Source organism: Rhincodon typus, chromosome 1 (genome assembly GCF_021869965.1).
Source record: "Rhincodon typus isolate 14 chromosome 1, sRhiTyp1.1, whole genome shotgun sequence".
Taxonomy (NCBI): domain Eukaryota; kingdom Metazoa; phylum Chordata; class Chondrichthyes; order Orectolobiformes; family Rhincodontidae; genus Rhincodon; species Rhincodon typus.
In genome coordinates, this window is record NC_063332.1 from 93785693 (window position 1) to 93800077 (window position 14385).

Here is a 14385-nt window from a genome sequence, read left to right on the forward strand (position 1 = left end):
GTCTGCTTGACTAGACACAAATATATACATGGTGTGCTCATTTAAAGTCAGGGCTGCGTTCCTGAAAATTGCAACCTTGAATGAAACGACTTTAAGAGAAGCATGAATTCCCTTTGGAATCCATGTTAAAATTGGAGTTAGGTTCTGGAGGCATTCCTTAGAAAAAAGATTCAAGCATGATACATGTCTCCTCTAAATTGAAACTGAGTATTTTAAATTCCTAATTCTTACATTGGTAAATGAAATAACTATTAAAGCAAAATCACAAATGTGCAAGAAACGTGTAATATTCTACTTACAGTGGAGAGTAGAGCCAAGTGGACTGTTAACTGCAAAGGATGGGCCTTTGCACTCAGGGCTCAGGGCTGTTTGCTGTTCCTTTTCCTGGCTGCACACCGCCCCCCTACTCTAGTGCTGGCCAGCGCTCTGAGGTTTCTGCAACAGATCATGGCTCATGGCTGGTGGGGGAAGCACAGGGGAGCAGCTGAATTTTGCCTAGGCTGTGATGATGGCCACTGTGGTCCAGGTGAAGATCAGCGACTCTCCTGTGGTGTTTACCTGGTTGTAGGCTGCAGACAGGGCTGGGGCAGCCTGCATTCTGGGTGCTGCTTGGGGAAGGAGGTGTTGGGGGCAGGGCCTGCTGAGCTCAGCAGTGCCCCATGTGCCAGGAGTAACTAGGAAGAAGTGGGCAGGGGGAAGAGGAGAAGGAGGCAGGGCAAAAATAGGAAAGGAGAGAAGACGTGGGTGCAGGAGAGGTCAGGAGAGAAGCAGAGGAGCGGTGTGGAAGGGGGTAGGAGGGTTGCAGGAGAGAGAAGCAGAGATTGGTGCAGAGAAGAGGAGAGGAGAGCGGGGGCAGGCTGCCGAGCTGGTCAATAACTCGTGCCCTGTGAGCCATCTCCATTGTGGTCCAGCAGGTCCTGCAGGGGGAGGCAGCCTGTTGGGAGATGCTGGTGGATGGTAGCTCCAGCAGGTGATCTGAAGCCTGGTGGGTAGAGGCTCCCTGGAGGGCTAAGATCTGGAATAGCAGTGAGGCACAGGGAAGGGTTGCAAGTCAGAAGGCTTGGAGTGGACTCAAATTTGAGAGCGTGAGTCACTATGAAATGGCATCAGTCGGGTCAGCTAAGGTATAATACAGTACTGCAAGCAATCTCAATATATAAGATCATAAGATAAAGAAGCAGAATTAGGCCATTTAGCCTACTGAGTCTGCACTGCTATTCAATACTGGTGACAGTTTTAGGTTGGAGTCAGTGAGTAGAGTATGTGGAGGCAATGCCCAGAGAAAAAGGGAAAAAAAGAGATTGCCAATGATAAACTTACAGTCAGATCAGTTCTGGGTGGGGTGTTAATGAGAAGTGTAAACAGTTGAAACAGAATCAGAAATTGCTGGAAAAACTCAGCAAGTCTGGCAGCATCGGTGGAGAGAAAGCAGAGTTAATATTTCGAGTCCAGTGACCCTTCCTCAGAATTCCGTTTCAGAACCAGACCTGCTGAGTTTTTAATGAGAATAATGAGATGTTAATGCACACAAAGAGGCCTCTTGCTGCAACACTAATGCATTGCCGTTCAACAATTTATGCCCTTTTTGCACTTGAGTTGGGATCCTCCTCATTAACCATCTCACACATTGCCTATATGGTTCAATGACTAGGAAGTTTCTGCCCAAAATCCAAGATAACTTGCCTTCAGGAACAATGTCTTTCTCTAAAACATCTCCCATCAAAATGTGTGAATAATTGGAGTGTTCTTAAAGGTTTTTAGATCTTAGATGTTAGATTTTATTGTCTTGTGGATTCAAGTGCAAAAATACTGGAGTACAGTGAAAAGTGTATAATTTTGCCACACCTACGCCATCTTAGATACAAAAATACCAGGTACAAAAAAATGTATGTACAAGGTAGTAAGAGAAACAAGAGTTAAAAAGTTAAGCACTACTTCATAGAACAGTAGAAAAGTAAATAAGTAGGTAATAGTTTTCATTAAAGTCTTTAGTAGTTTAAACTAGGAAAAGAAAGGAATAAATTAAAAGTTCAGCAGTCTTTGATGAGTTATCTGTGTAGCTCGCTCTGCTGTCTGTTCTCAAAGACGCCACCACAGATACCATCACTGCTGCTGCTGAAACTGCCACCTCTCCAATCTCCCCCTATGCCTCAGGAACATGCCCGGGCAGGATCCATTCACACACTGAGCTGAGACACTGCCAATGAGCCACCACGAGACCGAACGACATACCACCAACATATAAGGCTGAGAGATGCTGAGTGACCAGGCTGGGAACCATCTCGAGCCGCCGAGAGACCAGACTGAGAGACCCCAAGAGACCAGGCTGAGAGACGCTGAGAGACCAGACTGAGAGACCCCAAGTGACCAGGCTGAGAGACGCTAAGAGACCAGACTGAGAGGCCCCAAGAAATGCTGAGAGACCAGACTGAGAGACCCCAAGAGACCAGGCTGAGAGACGCTGAGAGACCAGACTGAGAGACCCCAAGTGACCAGGCTGAGAGACGCTGAGAGGCCAGACTGAGAGACCCCAAGAGACCAGGCTGAGAGACGCTGAGAGAACAGACTGAGAGACCCCAAGAGACCAGGCTGAGAGACGCTGAGAGGCTAGGCCAGGACCCACCACAAGGAGAATTCTGTATCTATATCGTTGTCTAACTGAGACAGTTTTTCTCAGCTAGCCATAACTGATCCAGGAAGACATTCCAATGTCAATAGCTTAAATGCAAAATGAAATTGGGTACCAACTAATATTTTCGTCATCTGTGGATAATTATATTCCCTGAGTTTAACTGTTACTTGATCAAAGTGCTTTTAAGATAACATGGTGCAGAGTTTTATATTTCTCCCCAAAACGAGGAGATTATGTGTGTGTTTTTCAAGAAGGCAAAGTGTATATTTTTGTAAAATTTATACATTTTGTTAATAATCTTTTTATATTTGCTTCAGTAAGTTTTGTTTGCAATAAACCTGTTCTTATTTGTTACCAAAGCAACATTGCTAAAAGGAAACATAAAAGCCAAACATTTTATCTTGCTCTCATCAAAACTAGGAAGCAAAAAACAGACTCGAAAAACTGACTTGTTTCTTGTGTTCTCATCCTTGGTGTGCAAGACAAAAAAAAACTTTAAAGTTTTTATTTCCTTTTAACAATGTTTAAGTTCAGTACTAACAAATAATTACTTAAGGAACCTGACTGACTTTTTTCTGACACTAAGCAACGTACAGATGGCTGTATATATGATCAGTAGTAGTACCTTTCCTCTTAATTTCAATGAGTGGCATAATAAGAGAAGGAAAGGAATCAGTTTCCCCCTTCTAGCTGGGTTATAACAACAGCCAGTCATCATTTTGAAGCATATTCACTTTTATAATGTTGGATCTGTGCCAGCTAATTTGCACACAGCAAGCTCCAACAAACCAAAATGCGATAATGACCAGATAATTTATTCTTAAGTGGCGTTGTATAAATACTGGCCAAGACATTAGTGATAACTCCCCTGAGAAACACTGACATGCAATCGTTTGTGTCCATCTGAGAGGGTGGATGGAGCCTTGGTTTAATGTCTCATCCAAAAGATTGCACCAGTCATAATGCAGCACACTCTTGTTCTGCACTGAAATAGCAACCTTGATTTTTCATATCGAGGCCTGAAGAACTGGGTGAACAATCACAAAATGGTAGAATACAGAAGGAGCAATTTGGTTTATCATCACTGCGCTGTTTTTTCGATGGAACCAACTGTGGTCCCTATAATAGATCGTACTGGTTTAAAGGGCTCAGAGTGAATTCACCCCAAATCAATTGTGCGAGTCTCCCAGGGAGCCACATTCATGACTGCACTGGAAAGTCAAGGACCATACCCTGCCTCAAGGACAAACAACAGGCAGCAGTAAAAGTCAAATTAAATATGAAGAGCTCCAACCTTTCTAAGTCTAAAGTGTAATCATTTCTAACATATGGTTCACTTGTCAATTGCTGTGTCCCCTTTTTACCAACTCACCTTACACTGGAATTTGTTTCTCCTAATTTTTTAATCAAAATGTGTCATTAATTTGAACACTTCTATAAATTCTCTGATTAACCTTCTCTGTGTAGAATCACTGCTGTATCTCTAGTCTTGCCATGTAACTGCAGTTTTTCATCATTGATAACGTTGTCATGAACCTCTAACTGGAGCTGAGCCAAATTATAAGCACAACCTCCTTGCTTTTGGTCTCTGTGCCTCTTGATAAAACCAACAATCCTATATGTCTTTGCTCAACTTGCCCTGATACCTTCAAAGAATTGTGTATGCATACACTACGGTCCCTTCGTTTCTCTGAAATCTTTGGAATTGTATCATGTATTTTCTATTGCCAAAAGGAATCACTTCACACTTTTATATGGTAAATCTCAACCAAGATTTCTCTGTGTTTTTCACCATCGAAATCATCTTGAAATCTAATTACAGTTCTTCTCATTGTTTACTGCAGTCCCAAATGTTGTATCAACTGCAATCCAGGAAATAATGTCCTATAAAGTGCAGACTATAAATATATATCAAACAGAATAGTGGGCCTAATGTTGACTCTGGGAAACAGCGTATGAATTTTCCTTCAGTTTGAACAAAAAGCTGTGAACCAAATTATGCTTTCTGGCCCCAAATCAATTTTGTACCAGACTGCCATTACCGCTAAAGTCCCATGGTCCTTAGTTTTGGTAACAAGCCTGTGATGTAGCATTTTACCACATGCCTCTTGCAACTCTATACACGCAGCATCAATCACATTACCCTTATCCACGCTTTACCTAATTTCATTGAAAGACTCACTACAGTTTTTCAAAAATGATCCGCATTTAATAAGTCTATGTAGGAAAGAAAATTTCTATTGTGGAACCTAGGTTGGATGGAGAATAAAGTTGGAAAAATTGGAGGCAGTAGGAAGATGGCCCTAGTATATGAACAGTCCATGGATTCTTTTCATTGTGTGTTTGAGGCAAAGATAGAAGTATTGAAAAAGAGTCGCCTAATGGAACATGCCAACTTGAACTGGCTATAGTATTTGACAAAATCTGCACTGTGTGTAATTTGAAACTGCATGAGTAGTTCAAATGTAACTGTTTTTAAATCTTGAACTGAGATCAGAATTGAAGTGGATACTGTATGTGCACTGTGTGCCTGTGTAGGATTTCAAACAGTAATAGAAAAGGAATGTTTGGCTCATCCGTGTCTAGTTTGATCCTGAAGTATTAAAAAATTTTGATTGGGAAACAAATAGGTGATGAACCTTTAGCTCGTTAAGTCACATACAGCATTTGGCAGAGAGTTTGATCTTGAACAATGTGTATCATAGTCTGCTGCCTTTGAACTTGTAACGTTGGCTGTTTGTACTGTATTTTGGAAAATAAGGCAGGGACAAAGCAGTAAGTCAACAGTGGCATGAATACTTTAACAACAGAAGTTGAAAAGGAAGTTCATGAGGGACCTGGAGGTTGACTTTTATTTTATAGGATCAGAGGTAAAAGTAAGGAAGAATTTGCAGTGGCAACTTCTGTTCTTGCAAAATATTTCAAAATGTTTTGTATAAATTATTTCGCACAAATGTAGTTTCTTTTATAACGTTGGCAAATGGGATATCTAATTTGCACACAGCAGAATTCCATAAACAGTAATAAGACAAATGCCTGGTTCATCCACGGTATGGTTGTTGATATTAATTGAGGAAATAATGTTACCCGGCTTCCTTCTTCAATACTGACTTCAGGTTGGGGACGCGGGTGGTGCGGCTTTGTCTTTGTTCAAGGCCTGAAGCCCCATCAGCAGCATTACTTCCGGAACCTGGAAGTAATGGTGGCAAGATCCTGGAAGGGATTAAGTTGCTGCCTCTGAGAGTCCAGACCAATTCAGGTTGGCAGGAAGGTTTCTGAGGCTTATGTGCTGACAGGAGGCCATTCAGTACTGAAAAGGTTGGCAGCCCGACTGTCTGTAGCCGAAGAGAGAGAACAAGAGCAGTATGCTGCAGTTATGTGGTACTTTTCATATCAGCATGTCCCAGAATACTTTACAACTGCGAAAATATTTTTGGAGTGCAAACATTGTTGCTATATGGCCAAACACAGTGGCTATTTTGGACACAGCAACGGCTGACAAACAGCACTCGAATAATTTCAGGCAGAGATAAGGGTGCATTGATGTGTCCGAGGGAATGTGGATTGAGTGAGTAATGAGAAAGCAGTTAGAAATACCCCCTTATGTTGAAGTGTTAAGTGGAATATCCATGGATGTAGATAGAAAATTAATAAACACATTTGATTTTGTCGGTTTTTATCTTCTGACTAGATCACCAGCTTGCTAAGCCAGTACATTAAAAAAAAAGGGTCTATAGGCCACTCGTTCGTCCACAGGATATCTAAGCTCCAGTACGTTGCTAATTCTGTGATGTTGTGGTTTTCTTTTAGGTAATATTCACTTTCAGATGATGCTGTCCTCAGGAATGTATGTTGCAGGAAAGTCAAATTTCAAATTGTCATTGAGACAATGGTGTCGATTGGATTTCACCTTACATGACAGAACGGTATGTGATGTGTCTTTACTAATGTGGGATTCATTTATTTTAATGAGAACATTTCTTACCTCTAAATGAATATGTAACTTGTTTCCATCCCTCCAGTAAGAATAAATAACATGTCTACTTAACAAAGCAACTAGCAAAGCCACTCTACTCAAATATTAACTTAATAATTCAGTGAAAAATTTTTTGAATAATGATTTTCAAAACAATCTTTTGGTTATTTACTTTTTTTGATAGATGATTTTGTCAGTCAGCTATGGCGAAAATCTGCAAGACAGAGAAGATGCATTTTATATGTAAGTTAAAATACATAATTACAAGTTATTTTAGGACTTAATTTGCTGTTAGTGCATTATTCTTAATAGTACAGTCAATAACAGTTCAATATTTTGAATATTTCTGTATACAAGAAAGAGAAATGCAATGATGTGCATCAGTTGTGTTGTTTCTTGTCAATCAGAGAGTTATCTGAGAAAATTAGATTGTTTGTTAGAGAAGTATATTGGGGAAAAAACCAGGAAGCAGACTATTCTTGATTTAATATTATATAATGAGATGGGATTAATGAATGATCTCATCATAAAGGATCATCGAGGGATGAGTGATCACAGTATGCTTGAACTTCAAATTCAGTTGAGGATGAGGAGCCAAAGTCCCACGCTCATGTTCTGATGTTAAACGAAGGTAATTGTGGCATGAGGAACAGATTTGTTCTTAGTTATTTGAGGACAGAAGGGCAAGAAGGTAGAATCACTGATGAACAATGTTTAGCATTTAAGGACATATTTAACTCCTCCCAACTAAAATATGTTCCAGAGAGAAAGGAAGACTATAAGAAGGAGGAAACATCCATAGCTAAACAAGGAGGTTAAAGATAACATAAAGGCAAAAAGTAAGGCATACCATAGTGTAAAACTCAATGGCAGGCTGGAGGATTGGTAAACTTTTAAGACCAATGAAGGGTTAGTGAAATAGTAATAAAAACAGCAAAAGTAAATTATGAAAGAAAACTTGTGCAAAATATGTTAAAAATGCACAGCAAAAGCTTTTATAAACATATAAAAAAGAAGACAGTAGCTAAAGTGAACATTGGTCCCTTAGATGACAAGACTTGGGAGTTCATAGTGGGGAACACAGCAATGGCAGAGACACTAAATCAATATTTTGCCTTAATTTTCATGATGAGGACACTGAAACCATCTCATTAGCAACAGCTAATGAAGAGGTTACAAAAAAGGAGGAACTTAAAACAATTACCATCACAAGGGAAAAGGTGCTGAGAATAATGGTCAATGGATATTTTTTGATTTAGAGGAAAGTTTATGGTGGGGCTCAGTATTGGGAACCTTGCTTTTCCTGATTTGTACCTTGGAGTGCAGGAGGCAATTTCCAAGTTTGCAGATGACACTAAAGATGGCAGAATTGTAAACTGAGAGGAAGATAGTGTAGAACTGCAAAAGGGCATTGACAAGTTGGTGAAGTGGTGGCAGATGAGGTTCAATGCAGACAAGTATGAGGTGATGCACTTTGGTCAGAAGAACACTGAAAGACATGATAAAATGGGTCATACAATTCTAGAAGGGGCGCAGAAGCAGAGGAACCTGGGTGTATTTGTGCATAGATCATTGAAGGTGGAGAGAGCAATAAATAAAGCATACAGTATTTTCAGATTCATTAATAAAGGCGTAAAGTATAGGAGCAAGAAGATGATGTTGAACATGTACAAGACACTAGTTTGACCACAACTGGAGCATTGTGTACACTAGCAGGTGCCACATAGTAGGAAAGATGCAAATGCATTGGAGAGTGTGCAGAAGAACTTTACATTGGCCATTGTGGATGTGCCATGAATCTCGTTCGAAGAACATTTAGCCAAGTAGGTAAATTCAGCCCATAGTGTCAGAGGAAAAAAATAGAGAAATCCCTGAAGGCTGGTCTATAACAAGGCAAAACATAGAACTCAACAGCCTGAACTCACTATTATGACAACGAATAACCCCTAAGTGCTTTGGAGTCCAACGTATTAAGTAACATTAGACACAAGTGTAAAGTGTAATGTGCTAGGGTCAAACAAGTGATCTTGAACCAATGATTTCCAAATCTGTCAACCACTGACATTTTTCAAGGTTATGCCTGGGTCTGTTGCAGAATGATTGATAGTGATTGATTGCTCTGATTAGGTAGCAACTCTATTGTCATTGCATTATGCAGCCACAGGCTGGAGTTTGGTTTTTATTGCCAATAAGTTCCTATGACAACACAGAGTTGCTAAATGGGACAGACTTCAAACAGATCTAGCAACTTAGGACTAAAACATCCATGAGATACTGTGGGCCATCAGGAGCAGCAGAATTGTATTCCAGCACAATCTGCAACCTCCTGACCTGGCATATACCCCACTCAACCATTACTGTCAAGCAAGGAATCAACCCTAGTTCAATGGAGAGTACAGGAGGGCATGCCAGGAGCAGCACAACGCATAACAAAAAAATGAGGTGTCAACCTGGTGAAACCACCAAACAGAACTACTTGCATGCGAAACAACATAAGCAGCAAGTGATAGACAGAACTAAGCAATCCCACAACCAACAGATCAGATTTAAACTCTGCAGTCCTGCCACATCCACTCATGAAAGGTGGATAATTAAACAACTCACTGGAGGAGGAAGCTGCATAAATATGCCCATTATCAATGATGGAAGAGCCCAACACATCAGTGCAGGAGATAATACTGAAGCTTTCACAGCAATCTTCAACCAGAAGTGCCAAATGGATGATCCATCTTGTCCTCCTCCAGTGGTTCCCAGCATTACAGATACCAGTCTTCAGCCAATTTGATTCACTCCATGTGATATCAAGAAATGGTTAGAGGCACTGGATACTGCAAAGGCTACGGGCCCTGACAACATTCTGGCAATAGGACTGAAGACCTGTGTTTCAGAATTTGCCGCACCCTTAGCCAAGCTTTTCCACGACAGTTACAACACAAGCATCTACCTGATAATATGGAAAATTGCCAAGGTATGTCCTATACATGAAAAGCAGGACAAATCCAACCCAGCCCATCAGTCTACTTTCAATCATTAGTAAAGTGATAGAAGGTGTCATCAACAGCGCTATCAAGTAGCACCTGCTCAGCAATAACCTGCTCAGCGACACCCAGTTTGGGATCTGCCAGAGCCACTCAGCTACTGACCTCATCACAGCCTTGGTTCAAATATGGACAAAAGAGCTGAATTCCAGAGGTGCGGTGAGAGTGACAGCCCTTGACATCAAGGCCAACTTCAACCGAGTGTGACATCAAGGAGCCGTAAAAAAAACTGGAAGTAGTGGGTATCAGGGGGAAAACTCTTCACTGGTTTGAGTCATACCTGGCACACAGGAAGATAGCTGTGGTTGTTGGAGGTCAGTCATGTCAGCTCCAGGACATCTCTGCAGGAGTTCCTCAGGGTAGTGTCCTAGGCCCAACCATCTTCAGCTGCTTTACCAATGGCCTTCCCTCCATCATAAGGTCAGAAGTGGGGATGTTTGCTGATGATTGCACAATGTTCAGCACCATTCACGACTCTTCAGATACCGAAGCAGTCCATGTTCAAATGGAACAAGGTCTGGAAAATATCCAGGCTTTGCTAAGCACAAATACCAGGCAACAACCAACTCCAATAAGAGACAATCTAACCAGCACCCCTTAACATTCAATGCAGTTACCATCACTGAATCCCTCACTACCAACATCTTTGGAGTTACCATTGAGCAGAAACTCAACTGAAATAACCACATAAACACAGTGGCTACAAGAGCAAGTCAGAGGCTAGGAATACTCCTGACCCATCTCCTGAGTCCCCAAAGCCTGTCCACCATCTACAAGACAGAAGTCATGAATGTGGTGGAATACTCACCACTTGCATGGAACGAAACTCACAAAGCTTGACACTATCCAGGACAAAGCAGCCCCCTTGATTGACACCACATCCACAAACATCCACTCCCTCCACCAGCAATGCTCAGTAGCAGCAGTGTGTACTATCTACAAGATGCACTTCAGAAATTCACTAAAGATCCTGAGGCAGCCCTTTCCAAACTCACGACCACTTCCATCTTGGACAAAGGCAACAGAGACATGAGCAGAGCAAACAGAGCCAGTCACCATCTTGTCTTGGAAATATATCGCCATTCCTTCACTGTCACTGTGCCAAAATTTTGGAATTCCCTCCCTGAGAGCATTGTGGGTCAACCTATAGTATGCGGACTGCAGTTGTTCAAGAAGGCACCTCACTACCACCTTCTCAAGGATAACTAGGGAAGGGCATGAAGTGCTGGTCCACTCAGCGATACCCACGTACGTGACTGAATAATTTAAAAAATCATCATTCAGATCAATGTGGACTTCACAAGCTTCAAAATCTCCCCTCCCCCTACCACATCCCAAAACCAGCCCAGCTTGTCCCCACCTCCCTAACCTGTCCTTCCTCCCACCTATCCCCTCCTCCCACCTCAAACCCCACCCCCATCTCCTACCTGCTAGCCTCATCCCGCCCCTTGACCTGTCCGTCCTCCCTGGACTGACCTATCCCCTTGCTAACCCCCCACCTACACTCACCTTTACTGGCTCCACCCCCACCTCTTTGACCTGTCTGTCTCCTCTCCACCTATCTTCTCCTTTATCCATCTTCTATCCGCCTCCCCCTCTCTCCCTGTTTATTTCAGAATCCCCTTCCCCTCCCCCATTTCTGAAGAAGGGTCTAGGCCCGAAACGTCAGCTTTCCTGCTCCTCTGATGCTGCTTGGCCTGCTGTGTTCATCCAGCTCTACACCTTGTTATCTCAGATTCTCCAGCATCTGCAGTTCCTACTGTGTCTGAAACCATTCAGAATCAGTTGTCTTTATACTTTAAGATAGAATATACTTATACTTTATACTCAATTTCTACTTTCTACTTTAATTTTGAATAAAGTTAAATTGCAACTTTCTTGAAATTCTGTGTAAGGGATATCTATATTACGTATCCAGCTTGCACAGTATGAAATATGAGATCATTTTAACCTCTTTTTCTTTAGAATAATGTAAACATCACTGGTCTTCATCTTGTGCTGCTTTCCAGCTATCCTGAAGATGTTCATCACAACGATTCAGTTGGATACTATGTGCTTGGAGGCAGCAATCATGTACGTGGTTTTGAAGGATTCATTGGCCCTGTGAAGTTATACCGACTAGTCACCCTAACAAGTGAAAAGGTAAATTTTGAACTGCAAGCATGTGACACACACACACACACACACACATACACACACACAAGTTTGCTGGAAAAGTTCAGCAGGTCTGGCAGCAGCTGTGAAGAAAAAATCAGAGTTAACGTTTCAGGTCCCGGTGACCCTTCCTCAGAACTCAGAATGTTTGGATCTGTTTGTTTACTAGTCACTCACCAATAATGTTATGGAGATTAATACAGAGCTGCTTCAAGAATATTGTGGAAGAGGAACTCATAAACCCAGAGTTAATACAAAAGCAAAATTTTGCAGCTGCTGAAAATCTGAGATAAATCAGACAATTTTGGGAATACCCAGTTGTTCAGACAGCATGTGCTGACACCGAATAAGAGTTAATGTTTCAGGTCTGTCCTAATGGAGATCATGGTTCGGAAGCATTAACTCTGTTTTCCTCTCCGTACGTACTACCTGACCTGCTCAGAGTTCCCTTATCAGATTGCAGCTTTACTTAGCTTTCCTTTATTCGCTTGTGGGATGTGGGCTATACCAGCTGACTAGCATTTATTGCTTGTCCATAGTTGCCCTTGAGAAGGTGATAATGAGTTGCTTTCTTGAACCGCTGCAGTCCACAATTTTTTTAAATTCAGTCATGGAATGAGGGCATTGCTGGCTGACCAGGCAGCATTTATTGCCCATCCTTAATTGCCCAGAGGGCAGTTAAGAGTCAACCACATTGCTGTGGGTCTGGAGTCATGTGTAGACCTGACCCGGTAAGGATGACAGTTTCATTCCCTGAAGGACATCAATGAAGCTGATGGGTTTTTCCAACAATCAACAATGGATTCATGTTCATTATTAGGCTCTTAATTCCAGGTGTTTATTTAATTCAAATTTGCCATCTGTTGTGGCAGAATTCGAGCCCATGCCCTAAGAGCGTGACCTGGCTCTCTGGATTAAAGAGCCTAGCAATAATATCACGAGGCCATCACCTTCCATGCTACATGCTGTAGGTTGACCCAGAGTGCTCTTCGGGAGGGATTTCCAGGATTTTGACCCAGCAACAGTGAAGGATCAGCAAAGTGTTTCCAAGTCAGGATGGTGAGTGACTTGGAAGGGAACTTGCAGGCGGTGGTGTTCCCTTGTACCTGTTGCCCTTGTCCTTCTAGATGGAATTGGTTTTGAGCTTGGAAGGTGCTATCTAAGGATCCTTGGTGAAAATCTGCAGTGTATCATTTAGATAGTACACATTGGTGCTATTGAGCATTGGTGGTGCAGGGAATGGATGTTTGTAGATGTGGTGCCAAGTGGGCTGCTTTTTCTTGGATGATGTCAAACTCCTTGAGTGTTGTCAAAGCTGCACCCATCCAGACAAGTGGGGAACGTTCTATCACACTTCTGACTCAGCGTCATAGAGTCATACAGCATGGAAACAGACCCTTCAGTCCAACTTGTCCGTGCCGACCAGATATTCTAAACTGACCTAGTCCCATTTGCCAACATTTGGCCCAAATCCTCCAAATTCTTCCTATTCATATACGTCATTCAGATGCCTTTTAAATGTTGTAATTGTACCCACCTCCACCACTTCCTCTGGCAGCTCATTCCATACACAGACCACCCTCTGTGTGTAAAAATTACCCCTTAAGTCCCTTTTAAATCATTCCCCTCTCACTTTAAACCCATGACCTCTGGTTTTGAACTCCCCTATCCCAGGGAAAAGACCTTAACTATTCATCCTATTTATGCCCCTCGTGATTTTATAAACTTCTATAAGGTCACTCTCAGTCTCTGATGCTCCAGGGAAAAGCCCCAGCCTATTTAGCCTTTCCCTATAGCTTCCCTATACTTCCAATCCCAGAAACATATATTAAGACTTTGCAGAAGAACAGAGTTTAATGGGAAAGGAATTGTCTCTTATTGAATTTGGTAAGCTGATGGTAAAAGCACAGATTCCAGGCAGCAAAGTTATTACTTTTGGTACAAAACTATAATTTTTACTGAACAGTCACAACATATACAACATTCAGTACTGCATGGACAAATAGGAATCCTTGCCTCTGGCCTCCAATCAAGCTCCATTCACTTCTTACTAAGTCCACCCCTTTCCCTCGTAACTATCTGAAATTGAGCCACTGTACACAACATTTTATCATATCTAACTCCCAAGATGAGCTTCTCATCGTGAATCTATGCTATAATGCTTGCAGATCCTCATGCCTCCCTCTTTGCAACATTGCCTGGCCTCGGCCATACTTCAGTGCATCTGTTGATGAAACCCTCATTCATGTATGTGTCACCTCCTCTCTTGACTATTTCAACATAATCCTAGCTAGTCTGCCATGTTCTAACCTCCACAAATCAGAGACCATCTAAAACTCTTCTACTGTATCTTTCCTCACACCAAGGCCAAGACCTGTGCACCCATCAGCCCTTTGCTTGCTGACCTACACTGACCGCTGGTCAAATAATATCTTAAATTTGATTAAAATCCTTGATTTCAAACACCACCATAGCCTCGTCCTTATGTTGTTCAGCCCACAATTCTTTGAAAGATCTGTACTCCGGTAATTCTGGTCTAGTGAGCCTCCCTGACTTCAATCCTCCATCACTGTTGGCCACGCCTC

The 14385-nt window shown here is 42.0% G+C and overlaps 1 protein-coding gene across 1 annotated transcript in view; it reads left to right on the forward strand.

Moving 5' to 3' along the window:
• Positions 1-14385, forward strand: part of LOC109934875 (protein sel-1 homolog 3) — a 54135-nt gene that overhangs the window by 14751 nt on the left and 24999 nt on the right. The window contains exons 5-7 of the mRNA XM_048601810.1: positions 6443-6558; positions 6793-6851; positions 11656-11788. Of these exons, the coding sequence (XP_048457767.1) occupies positions 6443-6558; positions 6793-6851; positions 11656-11788 (308 nt within the window). The remainder of the gene's footprint in view (positions 1-6442; positions 6559-6792; positions 6852-11655; positions 11789-14385) is intronic.